The following is an 18,265-nucleotide window of genomic DNA, read 5'->3' as shown; positions in this document are numbered from 1 at the left end:
CCTCTCCTCTCTGAGGCCGAGGCAGGTACTGAGGCAGCAAATTGAGCCTCCCTCTGGCACCTTCAAGATTCGTTCTGCACTGATTAGCATGAGAGCGTTTCCTGTAAATTCCAGGCCTTTGCTCCCAGCTGGTTATCACTGAAGGTACCTGCAGATTTGAAGCTGCATCTAGGCTTGGGACTTGTGAGCAGATTAGTGAGCAAATAGGCTACACTCTCTGATGTCCCCTCTGTGGGATTCGCTTGGGAGATCAATCCCTGAGTGGGGATGTGAATTAAATGCAGCAAGCCATAAACAAATGCGGTGTTAAAAAGTGATTGCACGTCTTTGATAACTGTGCAGTGTCGCAGGTGAGGTTGTGAGCTGGACAGACGCCTGGTTCCAATCCTGCCACAACCATGAACTCAGTAGGTGTCCTTTGGGAAGTCCGTGGCCACGCAACCCTATCCCATCTGTGAAATGTTGATGGTGAAACAACACACCACCTCCAAAGTAGTTACAGATTTCCAGCATCCTATCATCTCAGAAAGACGTGTGGTTAGCAGTCCTCCAGTGCCAGAGATGAGCTGAGTTTGTTGGCAATTGCAAGCACCTCTGCCATGCCTTTGGGATTTTGAGCTGATCTGGAGCCAGTGATTTTCCAGGTCGGTCACTTGATGAAGGTCCCAGGGCCCCTCACCAGTCTGACCTACAGCCAGGCAGAGGCAGGGCAGGAGAAGAGGCTGGTAGCGCTGCTGCTGCAAAGAAGATGAAGTTTGGTACCAACTCTGTTTTCAAGTATGGACCTTGTATTGAGAGGAGCAGATAGAAGGATGCTGCATACAAAGTTGGGATTCCAAAGCTCAGCTGTTTTAATATTTTGCGGTTGTTTTAATGTGGTGTACAGCTTGCGATCTGTCTAGGATGAAGGGCAGGGAATCAATTTCACAAATACATAAATCAAATAAATCTAGCACCTCCTTTCCCCATACAAGCCTACCCATTCATTAAAGGCGCCCTTAAGTCCAAACACCAATTCCCTGCCCTGAGTAGTCCAGTCTCCAGACATTAGGCAGATAGTTTTCTCTGTGGTGGGACGCCATTTGTAGTACAGGCAATCCCTGTTTTAGGCATGACCAATATATGTGGGATCATATACACAAATAGCGCCGAACCCAGAAGTGACTGAGAATGTCATAAAAGACATCACTAAAAGGGCAGGGCAGAGCTGGGATGGAACAGGGTGGAGCGAGGTGCTATTTCATGCAAGCATGCATTGACCCAGAGCACAACCCCTACACAAATCAGGGGTTGCCTGTACAAACTCCTTCAATAAACATACAAGATGTAACCGGCTGTACTATACTCTTCATTGTATTGAATTGTAGATTTCAACAGAAGCAGTTCATAAAGTTCAACGAAAAAAGTAGAAGACCCAGTGGATCAGTTCATTCTCTGATAAGGTCCACATATGTGAAAGTGTCTATTTCACCTGTCTGTTCATAGAGTCCAACAATCCACATGAAAGGTTGTTGCAGTTCCACAGAATCCTTTCACAGAGTCTAAGACAAGGATTTCCGGAATATTAGCCTGGTTTCGCCGTCCTAGGCTTCATCAGTAGTACAAACTCATATATGATATCACAGGACAGTGGATCTTATAGCATAGTACTACCTGTCTTAGACTCTGCGAAAGGATTCTGTGGAACTGCAACAACCTTTCGTGTGGATGGTACAAACTCCTTGGCAATATCTCCACAGCAGCATAAACTGTGGCATTCGCCTTCACAAAAGGTAGTGATGGCCATCAACTTCAGAAGAAAATTAGACAGATTCATGGGGGACGAGGCTGTCATTGGCTACTTGCTATGAAGGCTATGATCAGAGGCAGTAATGCGTCTGTATACTGATTGTTGGGAATCTGATGTAGGGAGAAGGTGGTTGCACTAATATTCTCCTTGTGGGTTTCTTACAGAGTCATCTGGTTGGCCACTGTGAGAACAGGATGCTAATAGAGATGAACCTTTAACCTGATCCTGCTCTTGGCTATGTTCTTATCTGCCCATGAGCTTTTATTGTTATGTTTCTCATTTAGTCACCTGGTTGCTTTGTTCCCTTAAGCTTCTGGGTAACGATATCATGATTTTCGCTGTTGGCATTTTGTCTCCTTGTGTTTATTTCATTGTTTCGACATTGCTGTTTAATCCATCGGTTTTAAAGTGTGCCATGCTGATTGCAAACTGCCTTGGGCAGATTTTGTGGAAAGGTGGAATCACAACACTTGAACATGAATAATGTCATGGGAGTTTCTCTCCATTGCTGTGACTTCTCTCCATTCTGCCCCTTCGCTGCCTTTTGACATGCTGTGTTTTCTCCCTAGAAATACTACAGTTCTGAATTCCAGAGTCATCTCTGTGACTGTGAAACCAGCTCCCCGCTCACTGCTCACCCCAATGGAAATTGAGTTCTCCCATTTGTACAATGTAAGCACCTACTTCGCTAAAAAGGAAAACGTCGCTGATATGAATGAAGTTCAATATAGCTGCCGCCACCCCAAAACCCTATGGCATCTGAGCCTAGGAAGAAACACTGTATTTTGAGAGGTTGGATGTTTTTTGGGGGAGGTGGGTAAACCTGAAAATAGAAATGTGTGGGTTGCTTTGTTTTTAATTGGTAAAGGCATATAGAAAGGTTGGGGTCATCTAGATCCCCTATGGTCTTCTAGATCAGTTGTCTCCAAGGCTGGGTCCTCACATGTTGTAGGACTACAACTTCCATCAACTTGATCTTTGGCTCAGCTGGGACTGATGGGACTTGGAGTTTGACAACAGCATCTGAATTAACATCTGAAGGGCTTCCACATGGAAGATGGAGCAAGCTAGTTTTCTGCTGCTCCAGAGGGTCAGACCCAAACCAATGGATTCAAGTTACAATAAAGGAGATTCTGACTAAACATTAGGAAGAACCTTCTGACAGTGGGAGCTATTCAACAGTGGAACGGACACCCGTGGAAGGTGTTGGGCTCTCCTTCGTTGGAGGTCTTTGCATGGAGGTTGGATGGCCATCTGTCAGGGATTCTTCAGCTGTAGTTCCTTCATTTCAGGGTATTGGACTAGATGACCCTTTGGATCCCATCCAACTCTACAATTCTATGATTCTATTTACATCTGGGGACACTGAACGATGAAGGCCTCTACTCTAGATGTTGCTGGGGGACAGATCCCATCAGTTCCTGAACATTGGCTCTGCTGGCAAGGGCTGATGGGAGCTGGAAGCCAACAACACTGGGAGAGTCATTGGTTCCCTAATTGTGGTCTAGAGGAAGTTGAGTTTGGGAGTTCACTCATATGGAGCAACAGGAAGTGTGGCTGGACTATACTTCCTACCTAGGATGCCCTAAAGGCCTCTGAGGCAGAAGAGGGAGGTGGAAATGGGGCGAACTAAAGTTTCCATGGGACTAGTTTTGCTTCACCTGGATAATAAGTCAAGTACATGTTATGCTGTATTTAAGCAGATCTCTCAGTCAACTACTCAACACCAGCTCTTTTCTCCTTTCCTCTTTTCTCATCCTGGCAGGGAACTACCAACCAGACCTGCATCCTATGGGAGGAAACTGATGTGTAAGTTCAGTGGGTTATTTTTCTCGCTGTTGGGTCAAGAAAAAGAATTATTTATTCATTGGATGGGGGAAGGTTGCCATTGTGAAATGTATTTGCAACACAGAAGGAATGGTCGGACACCCTTTGTTTCTTAACTCATGCGATCGGATAGTCCTTCCAATTCATCCCCACTCTGATCTGTGTCCATCTTATGGTGTAGAAGGCAGAGATGTCAGGGAATTTCAACAAAAACCTAAAACAGGACTGGAAATGGCTCGTGTTCGCTTTTTCATCCCATGCCCAGAACAAACATCAACCCATCGAATGCAATGAGTATTCACCCTTGTGATTGCAGTTTGCAAATGATTTGTAATGGTTCTCATTCCCTTCCCCTTCCATTTGTACAGTGGTACCTCAGGTTAAGAACTTAATTCGTTCCAGAGGTCCGTTCTTAACCTGAAACGGTTCTTAACCTGAGGCGTGCGTTCGCTAATGGGGCCTCCCATTGCCGCTGTGCTGCTGGCACGCGATTTTCATTCTTATCCTGGGGCAAAGTTCTTAACCTGAAGCCACCACTTCCTGGTTAGCAGAGTTTGTATCCCGAAGCGTTTGTAACCCGAAGTATCTGTAACCCGAGGTACCACTGTGCTGTGTTTCCTTTACCCTGAAATGAATGGGGCAGAGCAACATAATGGCAATGTAAGTTATACAATATTTGCGATCAATTGCATATTGTAAGTTCATCAAACAGCCCATGTGCCCATTGCAAAATCAATTATTGAGATTCTAAATATTAAACCATAAGGAAGGGAGAGCAGAACACAGAGGAAGCACCAGCCCCAGGAACGCAACTGGCTGAGGGATAGCAGCTCTCCCCTTTCTTATGGATGCTTCATAAATTAAAACTTTAATGTGGACATATAAAAGGTTTTATGATTGCGCATAAGATTCTAGCTCATGTGCCTTGCATAGCACATCTTCCCATGCTGAGGAAGTGGGATTGATGATTGCTCCCTGCTTGTGGCCACTGACTCAGTGCTCAACATGCATCTGCTCTCTTGCAAGATGCAAAGGAGTCCTTTGTTTCCTTTGGCATTCTGCAGAAAGGTCAGCTGGTTCATTTGTGTGGCCATGTGCAGCTCTTTTCAGTCCAGACTGTCCTGTGATACTAGATGGCTGGGGGGGTGTGTGACTGGGGAGCCAGAATCTGGAGGCTCGCACGATTGCCAGGTAGTTCGTTGGAGAAAACCTTTATAGAAACCAAACACCATCGGATCAAAGGCAAGGGCAGGTGATCAGGAGTCAAGGAATGGGGGAATCAGCCTTAAAATGGAGTGTTTATGGTCGTGGCCTTGAGGTCTTCAGACTTCAAAGTAGCCCCATATAGAACATGTTCAACTAGGAAGTTACCACCGCAAAGGGGTCATAGCTGGCAAATCAACCTGATCTGGGAAAAGGCCACTGAGGCCACCTGGGCCTCCAGTCAGAATGTCAAAATGAGGAGCACCCCCAAACTGCCAACCTGCTCTTTCCAGGTGGGTACAACCCCATCCTGGGTGGACTACCTCTCCACTTGCAGGACAAGAGATCCTGAGACACATAACACCTTTGTCTGGAAGGGCACTGATACGCTTACAGCTACCTTTGGCAACAGGTTCAGCCACATAGTTAGTATATGGAATGCAGGTGGTGCTGTGGTTAAACCACAGAGCCTAGGGCTTCCCGATCAGAAGGTCGGCGGTTCGAATCCCCGCGATGGGGTGAGCTCCCGTTGCTCGGTCCCTGCTCCTGCCAACCTAGCAGTTCGAAAGCGCGTCAAAGTGCATGTAGATAAATAGGTACCACTCTGGTGGGAAGGTAAACGGCGTTTCCGTGCGCTGCTCTGGTTCACCAGAAGTGGCTTAATCATGCTGGCCACATGACCCAGAAGCTGTACACCGGCTCCCTTAGTCAGTAAAGCAAGATGAGCGCCGCAACCCCAGAGTCATCCACGACTGGACCTAATGGTCAGGGGTCCCTTTACCTTTTACCTTTGGCAACAGGTTCAGCCACATAGTTAGCATAGTATTAAGCCTGGTCCATTTTAATAACTCCTGTAAGGGTTGTTTAAATACACACATCATGACGGGTTGTCCTTTAAAGCTCCAGTTCCTGAAACACCTGGCTTTATTAGCAGGTTTGTGTCCCTCTTTCTCAAAAAAAGAAATCCTAACATGAAGTGTCTGAATCCCTTTTTTAAAAAACAAGAAGGGACATGGCGGGGGAGGGGGAATCCTACAATCCATCATGCGCTCATTTGCATTTAGATAGATATTTAAGCTGCATTGTTAATAATGGCTCTTTGATTTAATAAATCCAGCCTGCTTGGGTGACTGCATGTCGCTCTGGTGAGCCAGTCCTCCCCTTCCTCCTCCTCCATGCCCCGCCTTTTATATTTGAATTGGACAAGCTGGGGGAGCCAGCGCTTGTTTGTGTTTAGAATAGCGCGTGTGATTAATGAGCTTTGCAGAAGCTGGCAGAATTGAAAGCTGCGAGCCTGGAACGATTCTGGGTTATGCCGCTGTGTGTTTCCAGGGGTGTTCATAGGAAGTAATTATTAACTGCTTAGTGGCACAGTTTGAGTGGATGTCTCGGCAAACGCCTTCCCCCATTGCCTTGAAAGGCTGCCAAATCTCCTCTGGAGTAAAACTCTGGGAAGGCTTCCTTTCGGGTGGCTTGTAAGGATGCAGCCTCCTCAATGTGGAGAAGGATCAGGGTTTGTCCAGGATGAAGAGAGTAATAGTATCATTGCTCTATTCTGCCTTGGTCAGACCACACCTGGGGTCCTGTGTCCAGTTCTGGGCACCACAGCTTAAGGAGGATATTGATAAACTGGAAGGTGTGCAGAGGAGGGTGACCATAACGGTCAAAGGTCTGGAAACCAAGCCTGATGAGGAGCAGTTGAAGGAGTTGGGTATGTTTAGCCTGGAAAAGAGAAGATGGTAACCCGCCCTGTGGAACACCCTCCCACCAGATGTCAAAGAGAACAACAACTACCAAACTTTTAGAAGACATATGAAGACGGCCCTGTTTAGGGAAGCTTTTAATGTTTAATAGGTTATTGTATTTTAATATTCTGTTGTAAGCCGCCCAGAGTGGCTGGGGAAACTCAGCCAGATGGGCAGGGCATAAATACTAAATTATTGCTATTATTATTATTTTTTGGGAAATTTTCTCATGTGAAAGATCAGATGGAAATGAACGAAAGGAGGACTATTCAGGCATCTCCCTCCCCTCCTCATTGCGTTAGGGACAACGATGCCTCCACTCCATTTATTCTCTTCCCATATGTCCCCCTTAATGAGGCCAGCTACGGCAAGGTGCAGAATTTCTGATGTAAAGAGTGTAATCGTGCCATGGAAACAGAGGTCTGGCGATTCTGTCTCCCTCCCTCCCCTCTGAATTAAGTTCAGATCGGCATGTCCCAATTTTCCCTCCTCTCCAAACACTTGAGAAGAGGAAAACATCCCTTCTCTGTGCCCTCCCTCCTCTGAATACCTAACAATCCCCAGGGTTAGCTGGCTGGCCTGTGGCATTCAGCGCACCAACCTGCCCTACATGTTGATGGAACAGGTTCCTCAATGCCAGGACTCTAAATTCAGGGTGAAGATGGTGTTGTCGGTTCTCTTTTGCTCCTCTCATCTCTGCGTTGGTTGTGGGTGTTTATCTTCCCGACTCCCACTTTATGCTCGCTTTCCTGCTCCCCCTTTCCCTTTCTAAGGGTCTGGGGGGGGGGGAGGAGACTACCCCCTCCCCACTCTTCTACCAACCTCCTTGGGAAGTGTCCAGTTTTCAGGCTCCTGGCTGCCTCCTGTTGTGCACCAGCAATGTGGGGGCCTCATTATGGGTTTCCATGCTTACGAGTCACATGGCATCTCTGAAGTGCTCAGGCCTGTGAGTTAGTCAGCTTTACTGGCCTTGAAGGTGGGGGGGGGGGGAGGAACGGGACGGGACTGAGTTGTGGAGAGAGAGAGAGAAAGAGGCAGGGAGGTGCCCATGGCAGTCTGCGGGAGGGAATAAATTAGCTCTGGCAATTTAACTGGAAGAGGCCACGGATCCCGAAAGCCGGAGAAAATATCCTCATCGAGGGAGGGTGCAAAGGTGCGAGGAGGAGATTTGCGGCCACCCTGAACCAGGCTTCAGCTGAAAACTGCTGGTAGAGTATTATTAGTAGAGTATAATTAGTGTTATTAGTAGAGTATAATTAGCGTTATTAGTAGAGTATTATTAGTATTATTAGTTACCTTTCCTTTCCCCTGGGGACCGGGGTGGTGAGTGGAGACACGATGGCTAAGAGCCATTGTTGACCTGACTGGCAGAGTTTTCTGGGCATCAGGCTTGAATGTGTGTCCTTTTTGAGCACACACGGAGGCAAAGACATGTCGTTCTCTGCACTTGATCCGTATGAATACCGCACAATTGTCCCGTTTTGACCGGGACATCACTGATTTAAAGAAGCCATCTGATTGGATACTGGAATGTCCTGGGATCCATGTATCCGCCCTTGGGCTTCTGACGCTGAGGAGCACAACTTACCCCTCTTCTCGGTGTCTTTTAAAATTTAGTGGGGAAAGAAGGTAGCCACGGTGGCTGCTGGGAGAAGCCCGGCTCTCCTCCAATCAGAACGTGCGTTGGGGAGTGGAGCAATGTCGATGTGATGGGTTGAAGTGAGGAAGTGAGGACAACCCTCCGCTTCTCCTCTCAGAGCCCCAGAACCGCTGGAGAGCGCAGAGGGATCTGCGAGCCCAGCGCCACTTGACCCACAGCTGGGGTGGTGGCTGTGCACAAGGAGAAGAGAACCTCACAGGCATTGTTCTGGATTTGGGCAGAGTTATGTTGGAGGGTATGCAGAGGTGGTAACAGAGAGAGAGAGACAGTTGTGTTGTAAATTAGACAAATTCATGGTTTAGACAAATTTATGGATGGGACGCGGGTGGTGCTGTGGGCTAAACCACAGAGCCTAGGACTTACTGATCAGAAGGTTGGCGGTTCGAATCCCCGCGACGGGGTGAGCTCCCATTGCTCGGTCCCTGCTCCTGCCAACCTAGCAGTTCGAAAGCATGTCAAAGTGCAAGTAGATAAATAGGTACCGCTCCGGCGGGAAGGTAAACAGCGTTTTCGTGCGCTGCTCTGGTTCACCAGAAGCGGCTTAGTCATGCTGGCCACATGACCCGGAAGCTGTACGCTGGCTCCCTCGGCCAATAAAGCGAGATGAGTGCTGCAACCCCAGAGTTGGCCACGACTGGACCTAATGGTCAGGGGTTCCTTTACCTTTACCTTATGGATGGGAGAGCTCTTGACGGCTACTAGGCACGATGGCTCTACTCTGCCTCCCATGAGAGACAGCAATGCTTCTGAAAACTAGTTGTTCCCCAAGAGAGGGCTCTTGTGATCAACTCCTGCTTGCATGCTTCCCAATGGGATCTGGTTGGCCTCTGTAAAAATAGGATGTTGGTCTAGATGGGGCTTTGGCCTGATCAAGGAGGTTGCTCTTTTGTTCTTATGGAACTGTGGAACTCGCTGCCAGAGGAGATAGTGGTAGCCACTGATTTTGAAAAAGGATCAGACCAATTCATGGAGGATTCACCATGATGGCTATGTTTTGCCTCCAAGGTTGGAGGGAGCAATCTTTCTGAATGCCAGTTACTGCAAACCAAGGGAGGAGAGAGGTCTCGTGCTCCAGTCCAGCTTGCAGGTTTCTCAGTAGAGGCATCTGGTTGGCCTCTATGAGAAGAGGATGCTGGACTAGATGGGTCATTGACCTGAGCCAACATGCTCTTCTTATGTTCATAAATGGAGCTCTGGTGACTTCAGGCTTTCTAATATCTATGGTCACCCCACAGCAGTGAATATGCAGAATGTATCTGTTGTTGTTTAGTCATTTAGTCGTGTCGGACTCTCCATGACCCCAATGGACCAGAGCACGGCAGGCACTCCTGTCTTCCACTGCCTCCCGCAGTTTGGTCAAACTCATGCTGGCAGCTTCAAGAACACTGTCCAACCATCTCGTCCTCTGTCGTCCCCTTCTCCTTGTGCCCTCCATCTTTCCCAACATCAGGGTCTTTTCCAGGGAGTCTTCTCTTCTCATGAGGTGGCCAAAGTACTGGAGCCTCAGCTTCAGGATCTGTCCTTCCAGTGAGCACTCAGGGCTGATTTCCTTCAGAATGGATCGGTTTGATCTTCTTGCAGTCCATGGGACTCTCAAGAGTCTCCTCCAGCACCATAATTCAAAAGCATCCATTCTTCAGCGATCAGCCTTCTTTATGGTCCAGCTCTCACTTCCATACATCACTACTGGGAAAACCATAGCTTTAACTATGTGGAACTTTGTTGGCAAGGTGATGTCTCTGCTTTTTGCAAATGTGTGCATGTATACTTTGTGTGTGGTGTACTTGTGGATAGGTAACTAAGGCTTTTTGCCTGAGGCTCCTCCCCCATCATGGATATTGTACAAATGCAGACCACAAGTATTTCTAACTGACTATTTCGGACCTGGCTCCCCATGGTCTCATGTTCCCGCTGGAGGAGGTAAATTTGCTTTGCTCCGTAGACACATGGTAGAATCCCCACCCTCTTGCACACAGAGAGAATTGTGTGGTGCTTCATGAGTCTGGGACAGGGTAGCCCTGTAGAAGAGTGCACACACCGCTCCCTGTATAACTCTTGAATTCATTGTTGCTTGTGCAGCTTGCTAAGAATGTGCCAAGAATTGCTAATGCATTGGGAGTTCTTCTCAGCATTACTTACTTGACCCAGCAGACGGAAACAGCCGCGGTCAAATGCTCTGCCCAGACTCTTGAATGGCTTAACTTACAGGGGTTGGCTGAAACAGGAGTCAGCCAACAGGCATTTGAAATCCAGAGATCCCGAGTGCACATTGATTTATTGTGAGGTTGCAATCTCTCCTTTTGAAATTTCAAGAAGGGTGCATGTGTTGGCCTCTGAATTTACTGCGAGGTTGTCATCGCTCCTTTGGCAATTGTAAAGTGTGTGGTTTTCTTGTTTTTCGAACTGGCATGGAAGAGTTAGCGGGTTGGCTTATATATGCCCTTTCGCTCCCCCCCCCCGTTATCTTTTCTTTAAAAAATGGGATTTATATTCTGTCTCACGCCCACAAAGAACATTCAGGGCAGTTTACAATGCACCATAAAACACACAATGAACTAAAGATGGGCAGTGCCTTATCCAATCAGTTCCAGCAAAGTGCCGAATGATTTTATTCAGCTCCTCCAAAACCCTGGAATGGATAGCAGATTCTAGAATGGCTTCTGTAATTCACTCCAGCAGCCAGGTTGCTCTTATTACCTTCCGGACCCTGACCCTGAGGGTTTCAAATCCAGAAAGGAAGCTTTTGGATCCAGCAACGAGTTAATCATCAACCAATCTTCTTCACTACACTGAGACCTTTGGGTATAGCAGGAGACTTTGTGAGATTTCCCATGCTCACCTCAGATTAATTGACCAGTTATTTTTCCTCTGCAAAGAAGTACAAGTTGAGACTCAGAAGGTTGCATTCAATGTTGTTTTGAGCAGAGTAGACCCACTGAAATGGATGAAGCTAAGTTAGCCGCGCCCATCTGGATCTGCTCTGAGTAGGGCTAATGCCGAAGGCGAACCAGAATGTGGCCAAAAGTGTTTGCCGCCAGCCTTCACTTTTCTCATCTGGCAAATTCCTGTGATGGTGGTAGCAAGAGTGGGGCCAGATGGGAAGAAGAGAGGCGTGCAGAAGCAGGTTGTGTGGTGGGACAGAGCCACAGAGCCAGCCTCTGGCCACTGGTGCCACTGCTATGGAGCCGTCCTCCTGACTTTTGATGCTGCTGAGCTGAATCAAAGGTCAGGGCTGGGTAGATGCATCTCTTTATAGATGGATAGATGGATAGATGGATAGATGGATAGATGGATAGATGGATAGATGGATAGATGGATAGATGGATAGATGGATAGATGGATAGATGGATAGATGGATAGATGGATAGATGGATAGATGGATAGATGGATAGATGGATAGATAGATGATAGATAGATGATAGATAGATAGATAGATGATAGATAGATAGATGATAGATAGATAGATAGGTTTTTTTTAACATATCAGTTCCAACAGTCATACAACATATCTTCTCATCTTATACAATATTTTAGACTTTGGTCAACACCTCTGATGATTTTCCATTCTTTATCACTTATTTTGCATTTCTTAATTTCTATATTACATTGAATTATCCTTAACTAATAATTCTCTTCATAGTCTTTCTTGCAGTATTTCAATCCACCTTACAAAACTTCTTGCAATTCTACTAGAGTAAACAATTACTTTTCAAATAGTTCATATATTTACCCCAGTCTTCTAAGAATCTCTGATCCCGCAGGTTTCAAATACTTCCTGTTAATTTATCTAATTCTGCATAGTCCATCAACTTCATCCTCCATTCTTCTTTCGTCGGTAGTTCTTCTTGCTTCCATTTTTGTGCCAATAATATTCTTGCTGCAGTCACTGCATATAAAAAACAACTTACTATCCTGTCTATTAATATCATCTCCTACAATGCCAAGTAAGAATGCTTCTGGTTTTTTAATAAATGTATATTTCAACATCTTTTTCATCTCATTATATATCATTTCCCAGAAGCTTTTCACTTTTTTACATTCCCACCACATGTGATAAAAAGTTCCTTCCTTATCTTTACATTTCCAACATTTGTTACTTATTTTATACATTTTAGCTAATTTTACCAGGATGATATACCACCTATACATCATTTTCATCTGGGTAGATGCATCTCTGGAGCCCTGCTGGGTCCCCTGTACAACCCTGCCCTTGCCACTGCTTTGCCCCGCCCCATCAAGGTGAGATGTAGTCATGCCAGTGTTGGAAGGGCAGCTTCACCACCACACCAGCTGCAACTGGAGCAACAATACTTGGCCATTTCCTTGCTCCCTTTCCCATGGGAATAGCCATTCCCTTGAGAGTTTCAGTGAAAGGACCATGGCTCAGTGGTTCAATCCATCACATTCCCAGGTAGCGCTGGGGAAAGACCCCCTGTCCCTGAGATCCACTTCCATTCAGCATAGACTTCATTGAGCTAAAGGTAAAGGAGCTTGGGACCTCTTAGGCTTGCCGATGGCTGTTCGAGTCCCCATGACGGAGTGAGCTCCCGTTTCTCTGTCCCAGCTCCTGCCAACCTAGCAGTTTGAAAGCACACCAGCGCAAGTAGGTAAATAGGTACCGCTGTGGCGGGAAGGTAAACAGAGTTTCCGTGTGCTCAGGTTTCCATCACGGTGTCCCGTTGTACCAGAAGCAGTTTAGTTCTGTTGGCCACATGACCCGGAAAGCTGTCTGTGGACAAATGCAAGCTCCCTTGGCCTAAAAGTGAGATGAGCACCAGAACCCCCATAGTCGCCTTCGACTGGACTTAACCATCCAGGGGTCCTTTACCTTTTTAACATTTTTTATATTGAGCTGGATGGACTGATAATCTAGCTTTGTATAGGCATCTTCCTAGGTAGCAGCAGTGGATTCTAAGCAACCACCCAAGCTGGAGAAAAATTTAGGGGTTCTAAAATCTCACCACTCCTTTTAGGTGGGCTCCCCAAGTTCCTTGAAAAAGTTTCCATTGCCTCTAACAAGGGGTGCAAGTGGTAGTCTAACACAGCCCTCATTTTATATATATATATATATATATATATATATATATATATATATATATGTACCCCTGCCTGTACGGACCAGTTGTGTCTGACTCTAGGGTTGTGCACCCATCTCACTTAAGAGGCCGGGGGCCAGCGCTGTCCGGAGACACTTCTGGGTCATGTGGCCAGCGTGACGAAGCTGCTCTGGCGAGCCAGCACCAGCGCAGCACACGGAAACGCCATTTACCTTCCCGCTATAAAGCGGTACCTATTTATCTACTTGCACTTAGGGGTGCTTTCGAACTGCTAGGTGGGCAGGAGCTGAGACCGAAAGACGGGAGCTCACCCCGCCGCGGGGATTCGAACCGCCGACCATGCGATTGGCAAGCCCTAGGCACTGAGGTTTTACCCACAGCGCCACCCGCGTCCCATATATATATATATATATATATATATATATATATACCTTTCTCCTTGCTGAAAATAATTGATGTATGCTTCTGCAATCATTTCACTGTCATCATTTAGTAGATCCTAGAAGTGGCATGTAGAAGGAACTGCTTTCAACACGTAAGTTTTTGTGTCAGAAGGCAAGCGCTATCCTTCTTTCGCCTCTGAACAGTTTCCTTCAAAAATCTTAACATGTGGAACTCACCGATACAAGAAATGATTAGTATGCCTACTAAGCTTAAGGCCAGTCTTTGCCAACTCCCATCAGGTGTGGCCAGCCCATAGTTGCTGGGCTACTGGGGGTTGTGATCCAAAACAGCCGGAGGCCACAGGATGGCAAAGCTTGCCTTAAATGATTCCATAAATCCACTGGCAGCTATTAACTATGATGAATAAGTAACCAAACAAACCCCTGTGTTGCAAAGAGAACGTCAGCAATGTCTAGGCAATGCAATGACCGTGTACATACACAATAGACAATCTTTATAGAATTCCTTCAAACCATAACAAGTACAAAATGAAATCTTTAGACTCAAAGTCTCTGAAAATCTTTAAATGAAGCGAGGTACCAGACTTTGTACGATGAAAGACAAGCTGTGAAGCTTTGTGTATTCAGCAAATATGATGTCCAACACTGAACAGTGATTCCGGATATTGACTACTGTTTCGTAGAATTCTTCATCAGCGTGGTGGGAGGATATAGAATTGCTTCATAAACGCATCTTATTTTGAATGAATGTGTGTAAATGAAAATATCAAATGCTGTTGAACAGTGCTCATGTAATAACGTAGTCACTTGTTATGGTTTGAAGGAATTCTATAAAGATTGTCTATTGCGTATGTACATGGTCATCGTGTCGCCTAGACATTAACTATGATGGAGGCAGCAGGTGCTGGAAACTGCAGGTGGGGAGAAGACTGTTGTGCTAAAATCCTGCTTGTGGGTTTCACACAGATATCTGGTCACTGCTGTGAGAACAGGATGCTGGACCAGAATGGTCTGATCCAGCGGGCACTTCTTACGTTCTTCTATAGTAAAGATAAATTGAGACTATGTGTTTGGAGGGAGTATATCTCTGAATGTCAGCCACCAGCATCAAACTGGAAGGCCAATAACTTTCTTATGATAATTTATAATAATAATTTATTATTTATACCCCGCCCATCTGGTTGGGTTTCCCCAGCCACTCTGAGCAGGTTCCAACAGAATATTGAAGACAATACAGCATCAGACATTAAAAACATCCCTAAACAGTTGTCTTTTAAAAGTAAAATAGTTGTTTATTGCCTTGACATCTGCTGGGAGGGCGTTCCACAGGGCAGGCGCCACTACCGAGAAGGCCCTCTGTCTGGTTCCCTGTAAACTCACTTCTCACAGCAAGGGAACTGCCAGAAGGCCCTCGGAGTGGGACCTCAGTGTCCGGGCGGAATGATGGAGGTGGAGACGCTCCTTCAGGGATACTGGACCGAGGCTGTTTAGGGCTTTAAAGGTCAGCACCAACACTTTGAATTGTGCTCGGAAATGTACTGGGAGCCAATAAAGGTCTTTCAAGACCGGTGTTATGTGGTCTCGGTATCCACTCCCAATGACCAGTCTAGCTGCCGCATTCTGGATTAGTTGTAGTTTCTGGGTCACCTTCAAAGATAGCCCCACATAGAGCGTTGCAGTAGTCCAATTGGGAGCTAACTAGAACATGCACCACTCCCAATGACATCTGATTGGACACTGATGGAAACAGAATGATTGGCTAGCTGGCCCTGGCTCTGATCTTGCAGGCCAATTATTATGAGATTGAAATCTTTGTACAAACCAAGCCCCACCCTCTTTTTTGCACAGATGGAACACTTTCTGTGTCCCCCCCCCCCCCCCGCAATAGATCCCTCTAGAAAACACAGATTTGGAAGTGAATTTGGAGCTGTGCTCTCTCTTTCTCAAGACCTGCCACTAGGGGGAGGCATCACTCACTCATGCACACCAAAGTTGTAGAAACTGTGACATTAAAAAAACCCCGAGTCAGTCCTTGGATTTCTTTTAGAATTGATTTTCTTCTTATGCATCATAAAGTGTTGGAATGAGAAATAGATTAGTGTAAGGGAAAGCAATAACGGCATGCCCAGGGTAGTGTGTGTAAGTGTGATGGATTGAAGTCATTCTGTATCCCCTTAACACACACACACACACACACACACACACAAAGCAGATATGTGATAATGTAGCTGGTATCTAGGGACCATGCAGTGACCCATGACCCCCTCCCCACAGAAAACCCACCTGCGACACAGGAACCATCAAGAAAACTGAGAAGTAAAATGATAGCAGTTGCACATTTCTAAAAAATGGAGCAAGCTTGTTTCCTGATACTCCAGAGGATAGGACTTGAACCAATTGATTCAGATTATAATAAAGGCTCACCCGGACCTTTGTTTAATATAATAATAATAATAATAATAATAATAATAATAATAATAATAATAATTTATCATTTCTACCCTGCCCGTCTGGCTGGGTTTCCCCAGCCACTCTGGGCAGCTTTCAACAGAATATTAAAATACAATAGCCTATTAAACATTAAAAGCTTCCCTAAACAGGGCTGCCTTCAGATGTCTTCTAAAAGTCTGGTAGTTGTTTTTCTCTTTGACATCTGGTGGGAGGGAGTTCCACAGGGCGGGTGCCACTACCAAGAAGGCCCTCTGCCTGGTTCCCTGTAACTTGGCTTCTCGCAGGGAGGGAGCAGCCAGAAAGCCCTCGGTGCTGGACCTCAGTGTCCAGGCAGAATGATGGAGGTGGAGACGCTCCTTCAGGTCTGCTGGGACGAGGCCATTCAGGGCTTTAAAGGTCAGCATCCACACTTTGAATTGTGCTCGGACACGTACTGGGAGCCAGTGTAGGTCTTTCAAGACTGGTGTTATGTGGTCTTGGCAGCCGCTCCCAGTCACCAGTCTAGCTGCTGCATTCTGGATTAGTTAAACCATCTATGGCTTTTTGAACTGCCTTTATTCCCCCCCCCCCTAATCCTATTTTAAAGGCATCCACGTTGTTAGCCATCATTGCCTCCTGTGTCAGGGAGTTCCACAGTTTAATTGTGTACTGTGTGGAAAAAAGCATTTTATTATTTCTGTCCTGAATTTTCCAACTTTCAGCTTTCTTGGATGTCCACGAGTTCTGTTGTTATGAGAGAGTGAGGAAAAAACAACAGCGTTCCTCTTACCATGCCAGGCATCGTTTTGCAAAATTCCGTCCTGACACCTCTTATTTGTCTTTTCTATAAGCTCAGAATTCCCAAATGATCCAACCTTTCTATGTAGGCGAGTCAGTTCATCGTCTTCATCATTTTGGTTGCCCTTTTCCGAACCTCTACAGTACAGTGGTACCTCTTGTTACATACGCTTCAGGTTACAGACTCCGCTAACCCAGAAATATTACCTCGGGTTAAGAACTTTGCTTCAGGATGAGAACAGAAATCGTGCATCAGCAGCGTGGCAGCAGCAGGAGGCCCCATTAGCTAAAGTGGTGCTTCAGGTTAAGAACAGTTTCAGGTTAAGAACGGACCTCCAGAACGAATTAAGTTCTTAACCAGAGGTACCACTCTACCCTTTTTGACTTGAGATGACCAGAACTGAACATAGTACAGTGGTACCTTGGGTTACAGACACTTCAGGTTACAGACTCTGCTAACCCAGAAATAGTACCTCGGGTTAAGAACTTTGCTTCAGGATGAGAACAGAAATTGCACGGCGGTGGCAGAGCGGCAGCGGGAGGCCCCATTAGCTAAAGTGGTACCTCAGGTTAAGAACAGTTTCAGGTTAAGAACGGACCTCCAGAACGAATTAAGTAGTGGCACCCGCCCTGTGGAACGCCCTCCCACCAGATGTCAAAGAGAACAACTACCAGACTTTTAGAATACATCTGAAGGCAGCCCTGTTTAGGGAAGCTTTTAATGTTTGATGCGTTGCTGTATTTTAATATTTTGTTGGAAGCTGCCCAGAGTGGCTGGGCAAGCCCAGCCAGATGGGCTGGGTATAAATAAATTCTTCTTCTTCTTCTTCTTCTTCTTCTTCTTCTTCTTCTTCTTCTTCTTCTTCTTCTTCTTCACAAAATTATTCATCATTTTGGCTGCCGTTTTCTGAACCTCTACAGTACCCTTTTTGACTTGAGATGACCAGAACTGAACACAGTACAGTGGTACCTCAGGTTACAGACACTTCAGGTTACAGACGCTTCAGGTTACAGACTCTGCTAACCCAGAAATAGTACCGCAGGTTAAGAACTTTGCTTCAGGATGAGAACAGAAATTGCACGGCGGCGGCACAACGGCAGCTGGAGGCCCCATTAGCTAAAGTGGCACCTCAGGTTAAGAACAGTTTCAGGTTAAGAACAGACCTCCAGAATGAATTCAGTAGTGGCACCCACCCTGTGGAACGCCCTCCCACCAGATGTCAAAGAGAACAACAACTACCAGACTTTTAGAAGACATCTCAAGGCAGCCCTGTTTAGGGAAGCTTTTAATGTTTGATGCATTACTGTATTTTAATATTTTGTTGGAAGCCGCCCAGAGTGGCTGGGGAGGC

General features: G+C 46.2%; 1 protein-coding gene across 4 annotated transcripts in view; it reads left to right on the top strand.

Moving 5' to 3' along the window:
* The window catches only part of ADGRB1 (adhesion G protein-coupled receptor B1), a 381,525-nt gene that overhangs the window by 234,278 nt on the left and 128,982 nt on the right, over positions 1–18,265 (top strand). For all 4 annotated transcript variants that reach the window (XM_081012479.1, XM_081012478.1, XM_081012481.1 and 1 more), the window contains exons 16-17: positions 2,359–2,461; positions 3,555–3,598. In XM_081012479.1, coding sequence (XP_080868605.1) covers positions 2,359–2,461; positions 3,555–3,598 — 147 coding nt within the window. The remainder of the gene's footprint in view (positions 1–2,358; positions 2,462–3,554; positions 3,599–18,265) is intronic.

Source organism: Podarcis pityusensis (assembly GCF_964106645.2).
Source record: "Podarcis pityusensis genome assembly, chromosome: 7".
Classification (NCBI taxonomy): Eukaryota; Metazoa; Chordata; class Lepidosauria; order Squamata; family Lacertidae; genus Podarcis; species Podarcis pityusensis.
The sequence above is the reverse complement of the archived record's forward strand: the minus strand, read 5'-3'. Positions and strand labels throughout refer to the sequence as shown.